At 37.4% G+C, this 15,855-nt stretch overlaps 1 protein-coding gene across 1 annotated transcript; it reads left to right on the top strand.

Moving 5' to 3' along the window:
• Positions 1-1,778: 1,778 nt before the first annotated feature.
• On the top strand, positions 1,779-15,655 carry LOC140143385 (uncharacterized). Its single transcript, XM_072165241.1, has 3 exons — positions 1,779-3,398; positions 12,487-12,631; positions 12,935-15,655. Exons 1-3 carry the CDS (start codon positions 1,813-1,815, stop codon positions 14,978-14,980), a joined length of 3,777 nt encoding a protein of 1,258 aa, XP_072021342.1. The 5' UTR covers positions 1,779-1,812; the 3' UTR covers positions 14,981-15,655.
• The last annotated feature ends 200 nt before the right edge of the window (positions 15,656-15,855 follow it).

Raw genomic sequence — 15,855 nt, 5'->3', positions numbered from 1 at the left:
ATATTTCACTTGAATTTACTCTTTGCTTTTGCCAAAATGATCATCCTCGATATAATGAAATCTTCGAGAAATCAGGGGAGTGCAGCTTAATCGTGGGAACACAAATTGCACATTTTCGCGCGCATTGTGCACTTCACTTTATTATTTGATCATTTACCTTAAAATTGGCAATTTTTCCGCGCTTCGCACGGAGTTTGTTTCAATACGTCCAATCTGGGAGCAAAAGTCGCTAATTGGGATTGCGGTACAAATTTTAGCGCGCTTCGCGGTTCACCGGTTCATACTTGGATCATTTTAGCTTCAAATTGGCTTTAAATTGGCAAATTTGTGGGAGTTGTTCTGGGAGCACAATGGGAGAAAGACCTGGGGCACTCAACTATTAGAAGTGTGCCACTCGGGTCAGTGTTATACTAGACTGGGAAACTGATTAGGCCCTTCACATTAAATTCTTAGTTTACTGTTAACCGCCCGCGTCCAAAATTGAAAATTGCAAAATATTTAATTATTTTATTTTTATTTTGGATTTTCTCCTTTAAAATACTTTTAATGACTTTTAATTGCTACTTTCTAACATGAACCATATCAACAATAATGATGAATAAACAAACAGCATAACTACACCTTATACTATGTGTAAAAGTAAGCATATTAATAGAATAATTAAATGCCGACTCCCGTCAAAACGGGTTGATAATTAGTTGTGAAAACTAATACTAAATAAAGAAAATAATAGATAATTAATAATTAATAATTAAAAGTCACCTCGTCCTATTTTTAAAATCATGAACAGTAAACTCAGAATCAATTGTGAAGGGCCTTACCCGGACTAATTTGAGAAGAGTTATGGCCTCGAGTTTCAAAATACACCGAGTGACGTTTTTTGATCAAGAACCTCGACAATCCAAGACTCTGTAAAACCAAATCAAGAATTATCTGGGATAATTACAACTAAGTATATGAAAGTTGTGATCTAACCTACCAGATGAATCATTAATTTCCTGACTATGATATTTAGTTGTGGGAAAAGATTTAATATTTTGGCGGGATTATTTCCCGCCACAAAAATTTGAAAAGTATGAGGTATTTTGTCAAAATGTTTTAATTGATAGCTGAATCAACACCTTGTCCTCCCACAACTGTAAAAATTACTGGCGTGTGACTATCAATAAGGACTTAGTGGATATTTTTGCGAACCTTGCAGAATTGTTTGGCAATCGTGTGATTGCTTTAAAGCACCAAATGGAATGGCCCCTAAGATCTCCTGATCTTACACCTCTGGGTTTCTTCTTATGGGGCTATTTGAAATGAAAGATTTTCATAAGTCTTCCAGCAGACCTTGATGACTGTCAGATACACATAATGGCACAAGTTGACATACAGGCAGGACATAGACGTGGTGTGAATGTCATGTTGAGGAGAGCTGATACCTGCATGCAGAGGAATGGCGGTCATGCCCTGGTGGCCTGTGGAAGGCTAAGATTGTCAATTACTGTAAAGAAAGTGGTCAAACATGTTATTTTCATGTTGCTTTGATTATAACAGACTTCGCGCAACTGCATTTTTCTCGCCTCGAAATTATTAGTGGTCACACGCCTGTGATTTTACAGTTGTGGGAGGACAAGATGTTGATTCAGCTATCAACTCTAGCATTTTGACCAAATACCTCACCTTTTTATCTAGTGGCACATTTCAAACTATATACTTTATTTTGATACACCCTGTATAGTATTTCTTTCGCTAATCGTCTACATTTTCTGCTTGTTTCCATTACAGACAATGCCAAATAGACGTCCACGTGAGTGGGACTATTTAATGCCGCATGTATGTAAATATTGCGGGCAGAGATTTTACAACAATGTGTTACGATATTTGTCTCATAAAAGACACCATGAAATGGGAATTCGTCCTTACTGGTATGACTACAAGAGCAAAGCGAGATACATGACGTCCATGGCTCAGAAGACGAAACGCAGTGAATGCAATATGCAAAAGTCAAGAAACAAACAGCAGAAGAGAAACAAGGCAGGACTTGAAGACACGCATGAACCATTCCAACAGCTTCACAGGAAGCACCAAGGTGGAAAGAAAATGTCAAATAAGTATGCAAAGAAAGGTGCCACTATTTCTAAACTCAAGACGAAGTGCAAAAAACAGCTACATGATAGGCAGGGTAAACTGATTCATGGTAAAGGTAGCGATCGGCCAAGGAATTACGACCAAGATTCAAGGTCTTCTGTCACATCAGGAGAATCATCCACGAGTCGAAGAAGACACTACACAATGGATAAAGGATTAAACAAGGAAAAACGTTTTGCATGTACATTTTGTAACAAATGTTTCACAACCTCAGGTAGTTTGAAGAAACACGAACGTGTTCATTCTAAAGAGAAGCCTTTTAGGTGTACATTTTGCAGTAAAGGCTTTACTCGGTCATATCACTTGAAGGAGCATGAACGTATACATACTAAGGAGAAACCCTTTAAATGTTCATTTTGTAACAAAGGCTTCACACAATCAGGTAGTTTGAAGCAACATGAACATGTTCATACTGGGGAGAAGCCTTTTAAATGTATATTTTGTAACAAAATCTTTACACAGTCATGTCATTTGAAGGAACATGAACGTATTCATTCTAACGAGAAGCCGTTTAGGTGTACATTTTGTAACAAAGGATTCACAACGTCAGGTAATTTGAAGCAACATGAACGTGTTCATACTGGTGAGAAGCCTTTTAAATGTACATTTTGTAACAAAGGCCTCACATCGTCAAGTAGTTTGAAGGAGCATGAGCGAATCCATACTAAGGAGAATCCTTATAAGTGTACGTTTTGTAACAAAGGCTTCACAACGTCAAGTAATATGAAGCAACATGAAATAATTCATACTGAAAAGAAGCCTTTTATGTGTATATTTTGTAACAAAGGCTTTACACGGTCAGGTAGTTTGAAGAAACATGAACGTATACATACTAAAGAGAAGCCGTTTAGGTGTACATTTTGTAACAAAGGCTTTACATCGTCAGGTGATTTGAAGAAACATGAACGTTTTCATACTGGAGAGAAACCTTTTAAATGCACATTTTGCAATAAATGCTTTACTCGGTCAGATAACTTGAAGGAGCATGAACGCATACATACCAAGGAGAAGCCTTTTAAGTGTACGTTTTGTAGCAAAGGCTTCACAACGTCAGGTAGTGTGAAGGAGCATGAGCGAATCCATACCAAGGAGAATCCATATAAGTGTACGTTTTGTAAGAAAGGTTTCACAACGTCAGGTAGTTTGAAGATACATGAAAGAATTCATACGAATGAGAAGCCTTTTAAGTGTACATTTTGTAACAAAGGTTTCACAACGTCAGGTAATTTGAAGACACATGCACGTATACATATAAAGGAGTAGCCTTTTAAAGCCTTCATGTGCGATCGTTTTAAATTTTTAGAATTTTCTTTTTTTCTTCCAAAATGATAAAATAGTTAATATGCAATCATTATGAAAGTTCCCAATACATTTGGACGCGAAAAACATTGGAAATTTGCAAAGAAACAACATCATAAACTTCACTATCATTCGAAATATCTCGCACTTTTTGGATTAGGACGGCCTCAGACTTAGTCTCCTACGCAGGAGGACTTAGTCTCCTACTGTTGACCACCTCTGCTCACAGGTACTGTTGAACTACCTCTGATCACAGGTACTGTTGAACTACCTCTGATCACAGGTACTGTTGAACAACTACCTTTGATCACAGTTACTGTTGAACTTCCTCTGATCACAATTACTGTTGAACTACCTCTGATCACAGGTACTGTTGAACTCCCTCTGATCAGAGTTACTATTGAACTGCCTCTGGTCACAGTTACTGAAGTTACCTCTGTACTACCTGTACAGTTATTGTTATATATCTAATTTATCATCAATGTGTATATCTGGCCCATGTCATTAATAAAGCAAAACAAACCTAAAAGTTAGTCTGAGATATACTTTTCATTTCTGAAAAATAATATATTTACCAGCATTCTGTTGGACTGACGTTTAAAACATGTGTCGCAAACTAAAAGCTGTATCAGGCTTTATGTTGAGGTTAATATTGCGGCAATAATTCATTCGAATAGTAATAATAATAACAATAAGAGTAAATCATCCTGCTATCATGTTGTCACATAACTGTTTTGCCTACGTCACATTAAGGTGGTACTACACCCCTTGATAAATTTGTGACTATTTTTGCATTTTTCTCAAAAAATAATAACACATTGGTAACAAAAGTTATATATTATAGGGTCAAGGAACCCAGTTATACTACACTGGAATTTCAGTGACAAGCAGTACGTTATTTATGATAAGAAAAGAGGTACCCCTAGATTGTTTGTTTGTTTAGACGGTCGCTCCGTGTGGAGACAACCACTTGTCTTGAAACACTGAAAATTCAGTGAAGTAATTGGATTCCTTGCCCCTATAATATAACTTTTGTTACCAGTGTGTAGTTATTTGTTGAGAAAAATGCAAAATTAGTCACAAAATATATCAGGGGGTGTAGTACCACTTTAAGTCACTTCACAATCTTTTGCAATAAAACAAAGATGATATGGGTTCATTGCGTTGATTTGTTTACTATAGATATACGAGCTTTTGTATTCAATCATGACAGCTGATATCGTTTGATCAGTGTAGTGATTACAATCAACATAGGGGGATAATAGGCTTTATATGGTATAGATGCGCGCGAGGCGCGAGAAAATGGGTACTTTTTAAACTATGATCACGTTCGATCGATGAAATACTTGCAGTTATGTATCTGAGGATGTCTATTTTTGAATATCTATGAAAAAGCAGAGGTTTTAGAATTGGTTCCATAACAGAGAATTAACAGACCAGATGAATCCGTACATCTTCTCTGAAATTGATTTGGCGGGTCATGGTCAGGGTGTTTGTGTACAAAATTCCGTTTCAGTTCTCGGTGGTTTTGATGTCAACAGGCTAAAAGCTAGTGAGCATGCGCATTTGTTAATGATCATGCATTTAAATGTGCGTGACCCGATTGACAGTCTCATCTCCACTTAACCCCATCAAAATGCAGATTATGGTATCAGGTGAAGCTCATATTTATACTCGTATCATACTTTTATTAGAATTAAGCGTTCCAAATCGGTATATTTCTGAAGAAATCATCAAAAAAACTGTCGAATTTAGTCGCGACTGTATGGAATACCATGGAAGTTTTTGAATGTATTGCCCTGCACTATAAGTAGGCTGCACTCATCACCTTATTATCACCAAGTTATTTCAACACATTACATCAAAGGCTCCCATTGGGCGCGCCATTCTTAGGCCCTATATGACGTCACTATGGGAAAACGCGGTCAATCGCCCAATAGCTGGAAATTGCAGGAAAATGCGAAACTATGACCGATCATTATGAATCGCGTTAGATTTTGATAAATCACAGCAAAGTGGGGGTAAATTTAACAAAATTGTTTCAAATTTTGGGCTAAAAGGCTAAAACTACCAAAAATCACCATGAAATCTATACTAAGAAAGCTTAAAATCTACAAAATGGCTGGAAATCACAGTAAATTGCTGAGAATGATGCTAAATTGTGCTAAATTTTGATCAACCACAGCAAACTGAGGTAAATTTTACAAAATTGTTTCAAATCCTGACCAATCGGCTAAAATCGCCGAAAATCGGCAAAAAAATTGCAAACTTAAATTCCACAAAATGGCGATAAATTTAGCAAAAATAATGTGCGATTTACCGCGTTTTACCATGTGACATGTGGCCTATTCTTTTTTATAAAAGAATTTTTATTCAATCATAAATATTCCAAAATAGACAACCTCAGATATATAACCAGAGAAGATGAGAATTGATCGATCGATCGAATGTGATAGATAGTTCATCCTTAATCAATTGATCATGTTATTTAAATAACAATAGGCGTGCATAGTTGTCGTCAAGAAAGTCAAGTAGGATGTCAAGTGGGCAGATAAGTGAGGATCTGTGCTGGGAATTAAACCACAAGCCACCTCTGCCAGCACAGTCAGCTGATCAGCTCTGCTAAATAGTGCTATTTCAGTTCGGGGGCACTGCTAATTCAAAGACGTCTCTGATATCAAAGACGGGTCAGTGATTTCACATACGGGGGTCTGTGATATCACATACGTCGTGCTTTTTTACAGTTTGGGGCTAGATGCAGCATATCGGAAAGAAGGTGACTGTATCGGAATATGCTTTCCTATGTTTAGCAAATATCTGCCTGTGCAAACATCATATCTATCTGTGCAAATTCTGACAAATGGTCCCAGAAACACTTAGATTGGCAAAATCGAGCCATATCCAACGTTTTGAAGTAACAAAAAGTCATGCATGGGGGAGTGAATATTTTGGCAAGGCAAAAAAAGGAGGAACAATGAATTTTGGCCAGTCAACGAGGGGGGAGGGGAGCGATTTTTGGCACGCATTGTGGCGGCAACGTTTCAAAAATATATTCAAAAATGACTTGAAAAATGGTAGGCCCCTACGGAAACGTTTAGGCCTAACCTCGTGGCCTGACTCTTGCACACGTGCATGGGATGAATTCGGAGAAATATGGACACTTGTATTTTATTGATAGGGGTAGGGTTATGTTATGATTAGGTGGCTCAAAATAGATCAACAAATTACGGTAAACCAGGCGCGTGCCCACTGCCCAGGGAGTGGGGCTTTGGGGCCTGCAGCCCCGGGTCTTAAGGGTGCATGCCACTAAATCCGCCTGTGAAGCGGTTTCCGGTAAAAGTTTATCACGACTATAGTCCCAACTTTGCATAAAAATTGTGCAAAATCGGTACAATATTAACAATTTTAATGTTGCAAATCGTGTTTTGCTAGAACTTGTGAATGTGATCTCTACTAATTTGAACAGAAAACGCGAAAATTTGAGTGATGTTTACGATGATGAGCGCATGAACACACGAGGTCAAAACGCGGTTAGCAGTCGGACGTAAACACGGGAAAATCGGGCCTTTTTATATAGCGCTATTTTTCTCAAAAAGTAGACCTAAAATATGGTGTCATTTTCAGATATGTTATGCAGAATTTTGTTCTGAATAAGATGATATCAAATATATATTTCAAAGTAAGACGTAACTCGACTTATAGCCTAAAACGTGACCCCTATTTTGCACGTAAAGTCTATGGAAAGCTATTTGGTGGCATGTACCCTTAACAATAATGAGGGAGACAGAGAGAGAAAGAGAGAAGGGAAAGGGAGGGAGAGGAAGGGGAGTGATAGAGCAGTGGCATAGCCAGGCACGTTTATTTTGCGGGGTGCTGATTTTGAAAAAGTGTTTCTTTTTTTTCCAGGGGGCGATTTTGTAAAAAGTGGACCTTCTTCACAAACTTTGGACCTTTTTTGACTAAAAAAGCATAAAAAACATATTTTTTTGCTCACTACGGTCGTAAATTAGGATTTTTTTGAGGACTTTTGCCTCACCGCACGGCCCCACTCTGCGTACGGGCCTGCGCATAGCCAGTGGGGCAGTATACTGCCCCCTACAAAAATTGAAGGGCGGAAAAGGAGGAAAAAAAAAAGGTCTACTTTTTCGGTCTGATTTCCCAAAAATTGAAAGAAATAACCCGACAACTGAAAACATAAATAAAATAACTGCCAATAATACCGGAACGAAAATGTTACAAAAATCAGGACAAAATATTAGCAAAACTGGGTTGAAAATTTTGTTTTGCCACAGCCACCCAGGCTCATTTCAATATCCGGGGATTTTTAGGCAAACGAAAGGGGGGAAAATGGAAAGAAAACAAGAAGAAACGAGGAAGAGTAGGCCTACGTTCTGAGTCATTGCGCATCATAATTATGTTCATGCTTGAAATTTGTGACGGGAAGTCGCATCCACTGGAAATCCATTCTAAAATACATATTATGCATTATCCTGACATGGTTATATGGCCTATAGGCTATGCTTAATCATGATGGTCGGAAAAATAAGTTAATAATAGGGGCCTAATGCAAAATGATGCACCAATTGGCTTTTAGTTTGAGGATAATATTCCCCTCACAAGTCGGGTCCGTTGAAATCTGTTATGCCCAAAATAATACGAATAATAAGTGTAAACTTTTACACCAAATGACTTTATTGTGCCTTTCATAACTTTTTGAAAATAATTCTCCAACTTCTGAGGGAGCACATCCCCTCAGGCACCCTTCTCCGTCAAAAAGAAAAGGCTAACTTGCATTTATCCATATAGGCCTAATTGAGCAGGTTCATACCCATGCAGAAGTCAGGTCCGCAGGAAATTTGTTAGGAATTATAGGCCTATCTTTCATAGATATAATGACTATAGGCCTATCATAGCACACCCCTCAAGCAAAACAGAAAAGCCTAAACTTAGGCTGAATTGAAGGAATTATTGAGCACGAGTGTTAAATATAGGCGGAGACTGCATGGTGTAATTGTGGCCCCGGGGTAATTGTGGCCCCTTTGTCTTTATCAGGGTGTCTTTATACTAAGCATTGGTCTAGGTGACTTAACTTTGTATTGTATGAAAGAGTGGTCTTTATGTTACTGTTTGGTGAAAAAATATTCAAATAGCATTAAAATTTTTATGAGAGGGGTCTAATTAGCGGAGCGACATCGCAAATGGCTCTAAAAGTGGCAAGTCCACTTTTTATTCATAGGGGTGGTACTTATTGGTTGTATCACTGACTATTTTGTATGTGTTTGACATGAAAGGTAATCATAACAGTTCCCATTGATATAACAATCTTATAAAAAAATTGTTTATTTAATGAGCTAAATTTGCATATTATGTAATACCCGGCTTGGGATAAATGTGGCCACTGTTCATGTCTTAAGCAAATTACTTGCATCTGACCCCCTAAAAGCTATTTTGGTCATTAATCTGTTATATGTTAATCAAATGAGCCATTTGGGGTCATTATTGAAACAAAAAGACATATTTAGTATGTTTTCAAGTCAAAACAAGGAAGTATAATGAACAGTCAGATCCGGCCGCAGTTTCGGCATGCAAAAATTAGCATAATAACAAGTATTTTACAAAATGCCTTAAAATGCCCTTTTCTGGTAAATAAACCAGTCCAAATGGCCTAGAATTATCGCAATGACTGTAAAACATGTTATTAATAGTTATCAGGAAGAACTGGATTCACAATACTCTTTAAATTCTTTATTTTGTTCAGGGGCCACAATTACCCCGCTTGGGGTAATTGTGGCCCCTAAAACATGTTAATTATTATGCAAATTGCAATATATTTTCCAATTATATTTATCACATCTTGTAGGTACCCATTGCCTCTATCCACTCATGCAGAAATTTTACTTCTTCAGTTCATACTTAAAGAATTACATGGTAAAAATGCAAAAAGGGGCCACAATTACCCCAGTTTCCCCTAAGCCTAAAACTAAAATTCGCGGCTCAGTTGGAAATCTGTAAAAAATATATGCTCGAAAATAACCAATAAACAGTTTTGATGTGTCCGGAGAATTGAAAGTCTGCAAAATGTCGTCGAGGGAGCAAATTTATTCTGCAGCATTTAAGCTCAATTATGAAAAAGAGCAACATTTTTTTAGCATTCTCCGATTTCTCACGTTCACTAGAAAGAGTGTATCCGAGCCCGCGATTTAATTTTTAATAAATTGGACAGTAAAATTAGCAGGAGCTAGCAGGCACTTGGGCTAGCTACAACCCTGTGATCATGCTGATTAGGCCTACTCGCAAAATTATTCCCGTTGCGCCAGTTCACGTTCACAATATAGTTTGCGGCTGGGTTTTGAGACTAGGGAGTATGTGATTTATGAGACGTCTTTGAATTATGATACTGTCAGGTGACTCGGCACTGAAGAGTCTTTGATATCAGAGACGTCTTTGAATTAGCAGTGCCCCCGAACTGATTTAGCTCTTGTTGTCTGTTATTTGCCCCGTGTTATTTGCGGACATTTAATGGTGTCGTTGGTCTACGTTGATCGTGAGTAGAATTGGTCAAGATATCCTTGAGTTATTTCGTAAAGACGGTGCGTGTGAGCATGGTGAGTAACTTACATTGGCTTTAAAACCAAATTTTTTTGGCTTACATTGGCTTTCAAAAACCCGATCATAAAACACATGTTTCGGACCTTGCTCGATGGGTGTTTTATTATTATTATTAATTTGCGGGGGTGGGGGGTAATGTAAAATATGTGAAATTTAAGATGTAATGTACCAATTGATCGATGCTGACAAATTAATGATGATGAATAAGTTCATCTGCCAGATCCAATTTTTATATGTTCTATGTTGTTTCTGGTTTGCGACACATGCATCACCAGTTTTTCAAAGTTGAACTTGAAGATCATATGATGATGACAAATTATTGACGATGATGAAAATGGAGGTGCAATGTTATCCTCGGGTGAATTTTATATGGGAGAAAGACCTGACACTCAACTATAGAAGTGTGCTAGTCAGTGTTATAGACTGGGAAACTGATTATCCGGACTAATTTGAGGATCTGTGAGAAGAGTTATGGCCTCGAGTTTCAAAATACACCGAGTGACGTTTTTTGATCAAAAACCTCGACAATCCAAGACTCTGTAAAACCAAATCAAGAATTATCTGGGATAATTACAACTAAGTATATGAAAGTTGTGATCTAACCTGAGACGAAAATACCTTAAGGTTACACAAAGAGACGTATAAAAAACGTATAAAAGACGTATAAAGTTGTTCTCTAAAACAGAGTTTTCTCAGTAATCAAATATCGCAGCGAGTGAAATGTTGGTGCATTGGATGTAGCTTAACATTTTTGTGTGTGTTATATACAAATTATTAGAATAAATTTGAAAATCCTTCGTTTAAAGCATTTTTACCCACCATGTTCACAAGATCAAAAACACGTTCCATGAGGTTTTTTTTCAAATGTGCGCTCCGTATAAATCCACACCGAGGATTGTTTTCTTCTTTTCGTATTGTATTACAAATCGATCAAAGAAATAATGTTGCCATGGGGAAGAACCAAATACAGTACCGATTAAATTTTAAAAGCCCGTTTTGGGAGAAAATTTTGGAGAATTTGCTTGAGAAAAAGCTGGTTTGTGAAATTATCGATATCTTGATTACGAGACGTTAATTTAGACATCTGAATACCTACATTATTTCTCAACATTCTGCCAATTGCTATTCCATTTGATTTTCACTCCAAATTGAAGCTAGTTTTGCAAAAAACGAGGTTTTCCTCCATCAGTTCGTTCAAAATTTCAGCGACGACATGCGTGTTTATTCTAAGAGCCATAATGCGGACGCGATTGTAATCATGTAATTGCATCCAATTACAGTTAAATCATCCGCTTTGAGAACAGTGAATTGCGTAAGCTGATCTATGGCCGAGTGGATAGAGCGTTGGACTGGGAATCTAATATGAACTATTTTTGTGGGTTCGAGTCTCCGTGTGGCTGAATTTCCTTTTTTTTTCTCTTTTCTCATTTTTACTTCCTTTCTTTCCTCTTTTCTTTCTCCCTTTCTTTTTTCATTTTTTTTTTTTCATTTCTTTCTTTCTTTTTCGTTCATTTTCTTTCTCTCTCTTTCTTTCTCTTTTCTCTTTTTCTTTATTCTTTCTTGCTCCTTTCTTTTTAGTTTTATTTGATTGATTCGCTGAGTGCAGTGAATCGTGATTGATTGTTTTTCACTTTATATAATTCAGAAATTTGTAGGCCTGCTAAGTCTGTCTTGTTGATTTTCATCCCAAATTCGATTTACAAATAGGCCTAATTGCTTTTTGATATTGTTGTTGTTGCCTACCCTTACATTGTAATCAGGGGAATAGCAGCATTGATTTCATCAAAGATATCAAGGCTATAAATTCAAAATGCCCCAATCAATTTTAAAATTTATAAAATCCTTGTGAAAATTGCCGAAAACGGCTTGTGCCACCCCGGCATCCGAGCTCCGGCGGGCACGAGCTAAGCCAAGTTTCATAGCCTTTTCATGTCTTGACCGTGGATCAATATTCTATTGTAAGTAGGCCTACGTCCCGGTACGCTTGTTCATTTTCTGCATGGCTGTTTCTGTTATGAACTTACGCCCCTCTGAAATCAAGCGCATGAAAAACTCTCGGCTAACCTTAAGGTATTTTCGTCTCAGATCTAACCTACCAGATGAATCATTAATTTCCTGACTATGATATTTAGTTGTGGGAAAAGATTTAATATTTTGGCGGGATTATTTCCCGCCACAAAAATTTGAAAAGTATGAGGTATTTTGTCAAAATGTTTTAATTGATATCTGAATCAACACCTTGTCCTCCCACAACTGTAAAAATTACTGGCGTGTGACTATCAATAAGGACTTAGTGGATATTTTTGCGAACCTTGCAGAATTGTTTGGCATTAATCGTATGATTGCTTTAAAGCACCAAATAGAATGGCCTCTAAGATCTCCTGATCTTACACCTCTGGGTTTCTTCTTGTGGGGCTATTTGAAATGAAAGGTTTTCATAAGTCCTCCAGCAGACCTTGATGAACTCCAGATACACATAATGGCACAAGTTGACATCCAGGCAGGACATAGACGTGGTGTGAATGTCATGTTGAGGAGCATACAGAGGAATGGTGGTCATGCCTCGGCCATGTGGAAGGCTAAGAATGTCTATTACTGTAAAGAAAGTCAAACATGTGATTTTCATGTTGCTTTGATTATAAGAGACTTTGTGCAACTGCATTTTTACTCGCCTCACAAAAAAGCCGCTGAGTCCTTATTAGTGGTCACACGCCAGTGATTTTACAGTTGTAGGAGGACAATGTGTTGATTCAGCTATCAACTATAGCATTTTGACCAAATGCCTCACCTTTTAATCTAGTGGCACATTTCAAACTGTATACTTTATTTTACTACACCATGCATAGTATTTCTTTCACTAATCGTATGCATTTTTTGCTCGTTTCCACAGACAATGCCAAATAGACGTCCACGTGAATGGGACTACTTAATGCCGCATGTATGTAAATATTGTGGGCAGAGATTTAACAACAAAGTGTTACGATATTTGTCTCATAAAAGACACCATGAAATGAGAATCCGTCCTTACTGGTATGACTATAAGAGCAAAGCGAGATATATGACGTCCATGGCTCAGAAGACGAAAAGTAGTGCATGTAGTATGCACAAGTTAAGAAACAAACAGCAGAAGAGAAACAATGCAGAATTTGAAAAGACTCATGAACCATTCCACCAGCTTAACAGGACGCACCAAGATGGAAAGAAAACTTCAAATAAGAATGGAAAGAAAGGTGTCACTATTTCTAAACTCAAGACGAGGTGCGGAAAACAGCTACATGATAGGCAGGGTAAACTGAATCATTGTAAACGTATCGATCGACCAAGGAATTACGACTCAAAGTCTTCAGGGGAATCATCCAGGAGACGAGGAAAAAACTACCAGATGGATAAAGGATTAAACAAGGAAAAACATTTTACATGTACATTTTGTGACAAATGTTTCACAACCTCAAGTAATTTAGAAACACATGAACGTATTCATACTAAAGAGAAGCCTTTTAAATGTTCATTTTGTAACAAAGGCTTTACACAGTCATGTCATTTGAAGGAACATGAACGTATTCATTCTAAAGAGAAGCCGTTTAGGTGTACATTTTGTAACAAAGGATTCACAACGTCAAGTAATTTGAAGACACATGAACGTATTCATACCGGAGAGAAACCTTTTAAGTGTACATTTTGTAGCAAAGGCTTCACAACGTCAGGTCATTTGAAGGAACATGGACGTATACATACTAAAGAGAAGCCTTTTAGGTGTACATTTTGTAATCAATGCTTTGCACGGTCAGGTCACTTGAAACAGCATGAACGTACACATACTAAGGAGAAACCCTTTAAATGTTCATTTTGTAACAAAGGCTTCACACGATCAGGTGATTTAAAGAAACATGAACGTATACATACTAAAGAGAAGCCTTTTAGGTGTACATTTTGTAACAAAGGTTTCACAGAGTCAGGTAGTTTGAAGATACATGAACGTATTCATTCTAATGAGAAGCCTTTTAGGTGTACATTTTGTAACAAAGGCTTTACACAATCAGGTCATTTGAAGGAACATGAACGTATACATACTAAAGAAAAGCCATTTATGTGTAAATTTTGTAACAAAGGCTTTACACAATCAGGTAGTTTGAAGAAACATGAACGTATACATACTAAAGAGAAGCCTTTTAGGTGTACATTTGGTTACAAAGGCTTCATATCGTCAGATAGATTGAAGGTACATGTTCATACTGGAGAGACACCTTTTATATGCACATTTTGCAATAAAAGCTTTACTTTGTCAGGTCACTTGAAGGAGCATGAATGCATACATACCAAGGAAAAGCCTTTTAAGTGTACGTTTTGTAACAAAGGCTTCACAACCTCGGGTAATTTGAAGGAGCATGAACGTATACACACTAAAGAGAAGCCTTTTAGGTGTACATTTTGTAACAAAGGATTCACAACGTCAGGTAATTTGAAGGTACATGAAAGAATTCATACTGGAGAGAAACCTTTTAGGTGTACATTTTGTAGCAAAGGCTTCACAACGTCAGGTAGTTTGAAGGAACATGAACGTATCCATACCAAGGAGAATCCTTATAAGTGTACGTTTTGTAACAAAGGTTTCACAACGTCAGGTAGTTTGAAGATACATGAAAGAATTCATTCTAATGAGAAGCCTTTTATGTGTATATTTTGTAACAAAGGCTTTACACAATCAGGTAGTTTGAAGAAACATGAACGTATACATACTAAAGAGAAGCCTTTTATGTGTATATTTTGTAACAAAGGCTTTACACGGTCAAATGACTTGAAGAGACATGAACGTATACATACCAAAGAGAAGCCTTTTAAATGTACATTTTGTAACAAAGGCTTTACAACGTCAGGTAATTTGAAGAAACATGAACGTATCCATACTAAAGAGGCACGATTTAGGTGTGTATTTTGAAACAAAGATGTTTTACACGATCAGATAACCTAAAAGCTGTACATACCCAGGCAATTTGTAGCCACATGAACGTATTCATGAACGTATTCATACTATTAAACAAAGGGCCTTTCAGTGCAAATTTGGTAATAAATACTAAACAGTCAGGTATCTTGAAAACGCATGAACGTTTTCATGTCCAGCGATACCAACCAGAATAATTTTAACTGTAAATTCTGTACCAAGATTTCACTCAGGTCAATTGCAGGAACATGAACGCTCGGGGGGGGCACTCCAACTTTGGAGGTGACGCGTATGTAGGGCTGTTAAGACCCCCTTTTCAGCATCGCTGTCACCCAAAGACCCCATATTTTTTTACGAACACATGCTCTGTCACCCGAAGACCCCCTATTTTTCCATTTGATCTGTCACCCAAAGACCCTCACAAGTTCAATTTGAACAGCAACTTTCATTTTTCACTGATTTTGTTACTTATTTCGAAAAAATAATGAAATTTGAAGCCATTTAGAACTAGAAATTTGATTTTCGAGGGTTTTTTTGAGCTGTTTCGGCTCTCACCCAAAGATTCCATTTAAATAAAGGTCATGTAGGGCCTACTCACCCAATGACACCATATTTTTCACATTTTCTCTCACCGAATGCCCCTTGTGCGAAAGTGCCAGCCCTACACCTGTCATGATCCATTTCATATTGAAAAAAAAAAAAAAAAAAAAAAAAAAAAAAAAAGCGCAGTGATTTATAGTGCGCTACGCACAGGCACAACGCCTAGACGTTGATCCACAAGCCTCAGCACACTTTACAGGTTGTCGCTGACCACTATGGCCCCCACATCATTCCATAAACCATTAAACAACCGTTGAAGTGCCCCCCCCCGG

This window comes from Amphiura filiformis, unplaced genomic scaffold (genome assembly GCF_039555335.1).
Source record: "Amphiura filiformis unplaced genomic scaffold, Afil_fr2py scaffold_21, whole genome shotgun sequence".
Classification (NCBI taxonomy): Eukaryota; Metazoa; Echinodermata; class Ophiuroidea; order Amphilepidida; family Amphiuridae; genus Amphiura; species Amphiura filiformis.
Note: the sequence above shows the minus strand (reverse complement) of the source record. Positions and strands in the feature narration are given on the sequence as shown.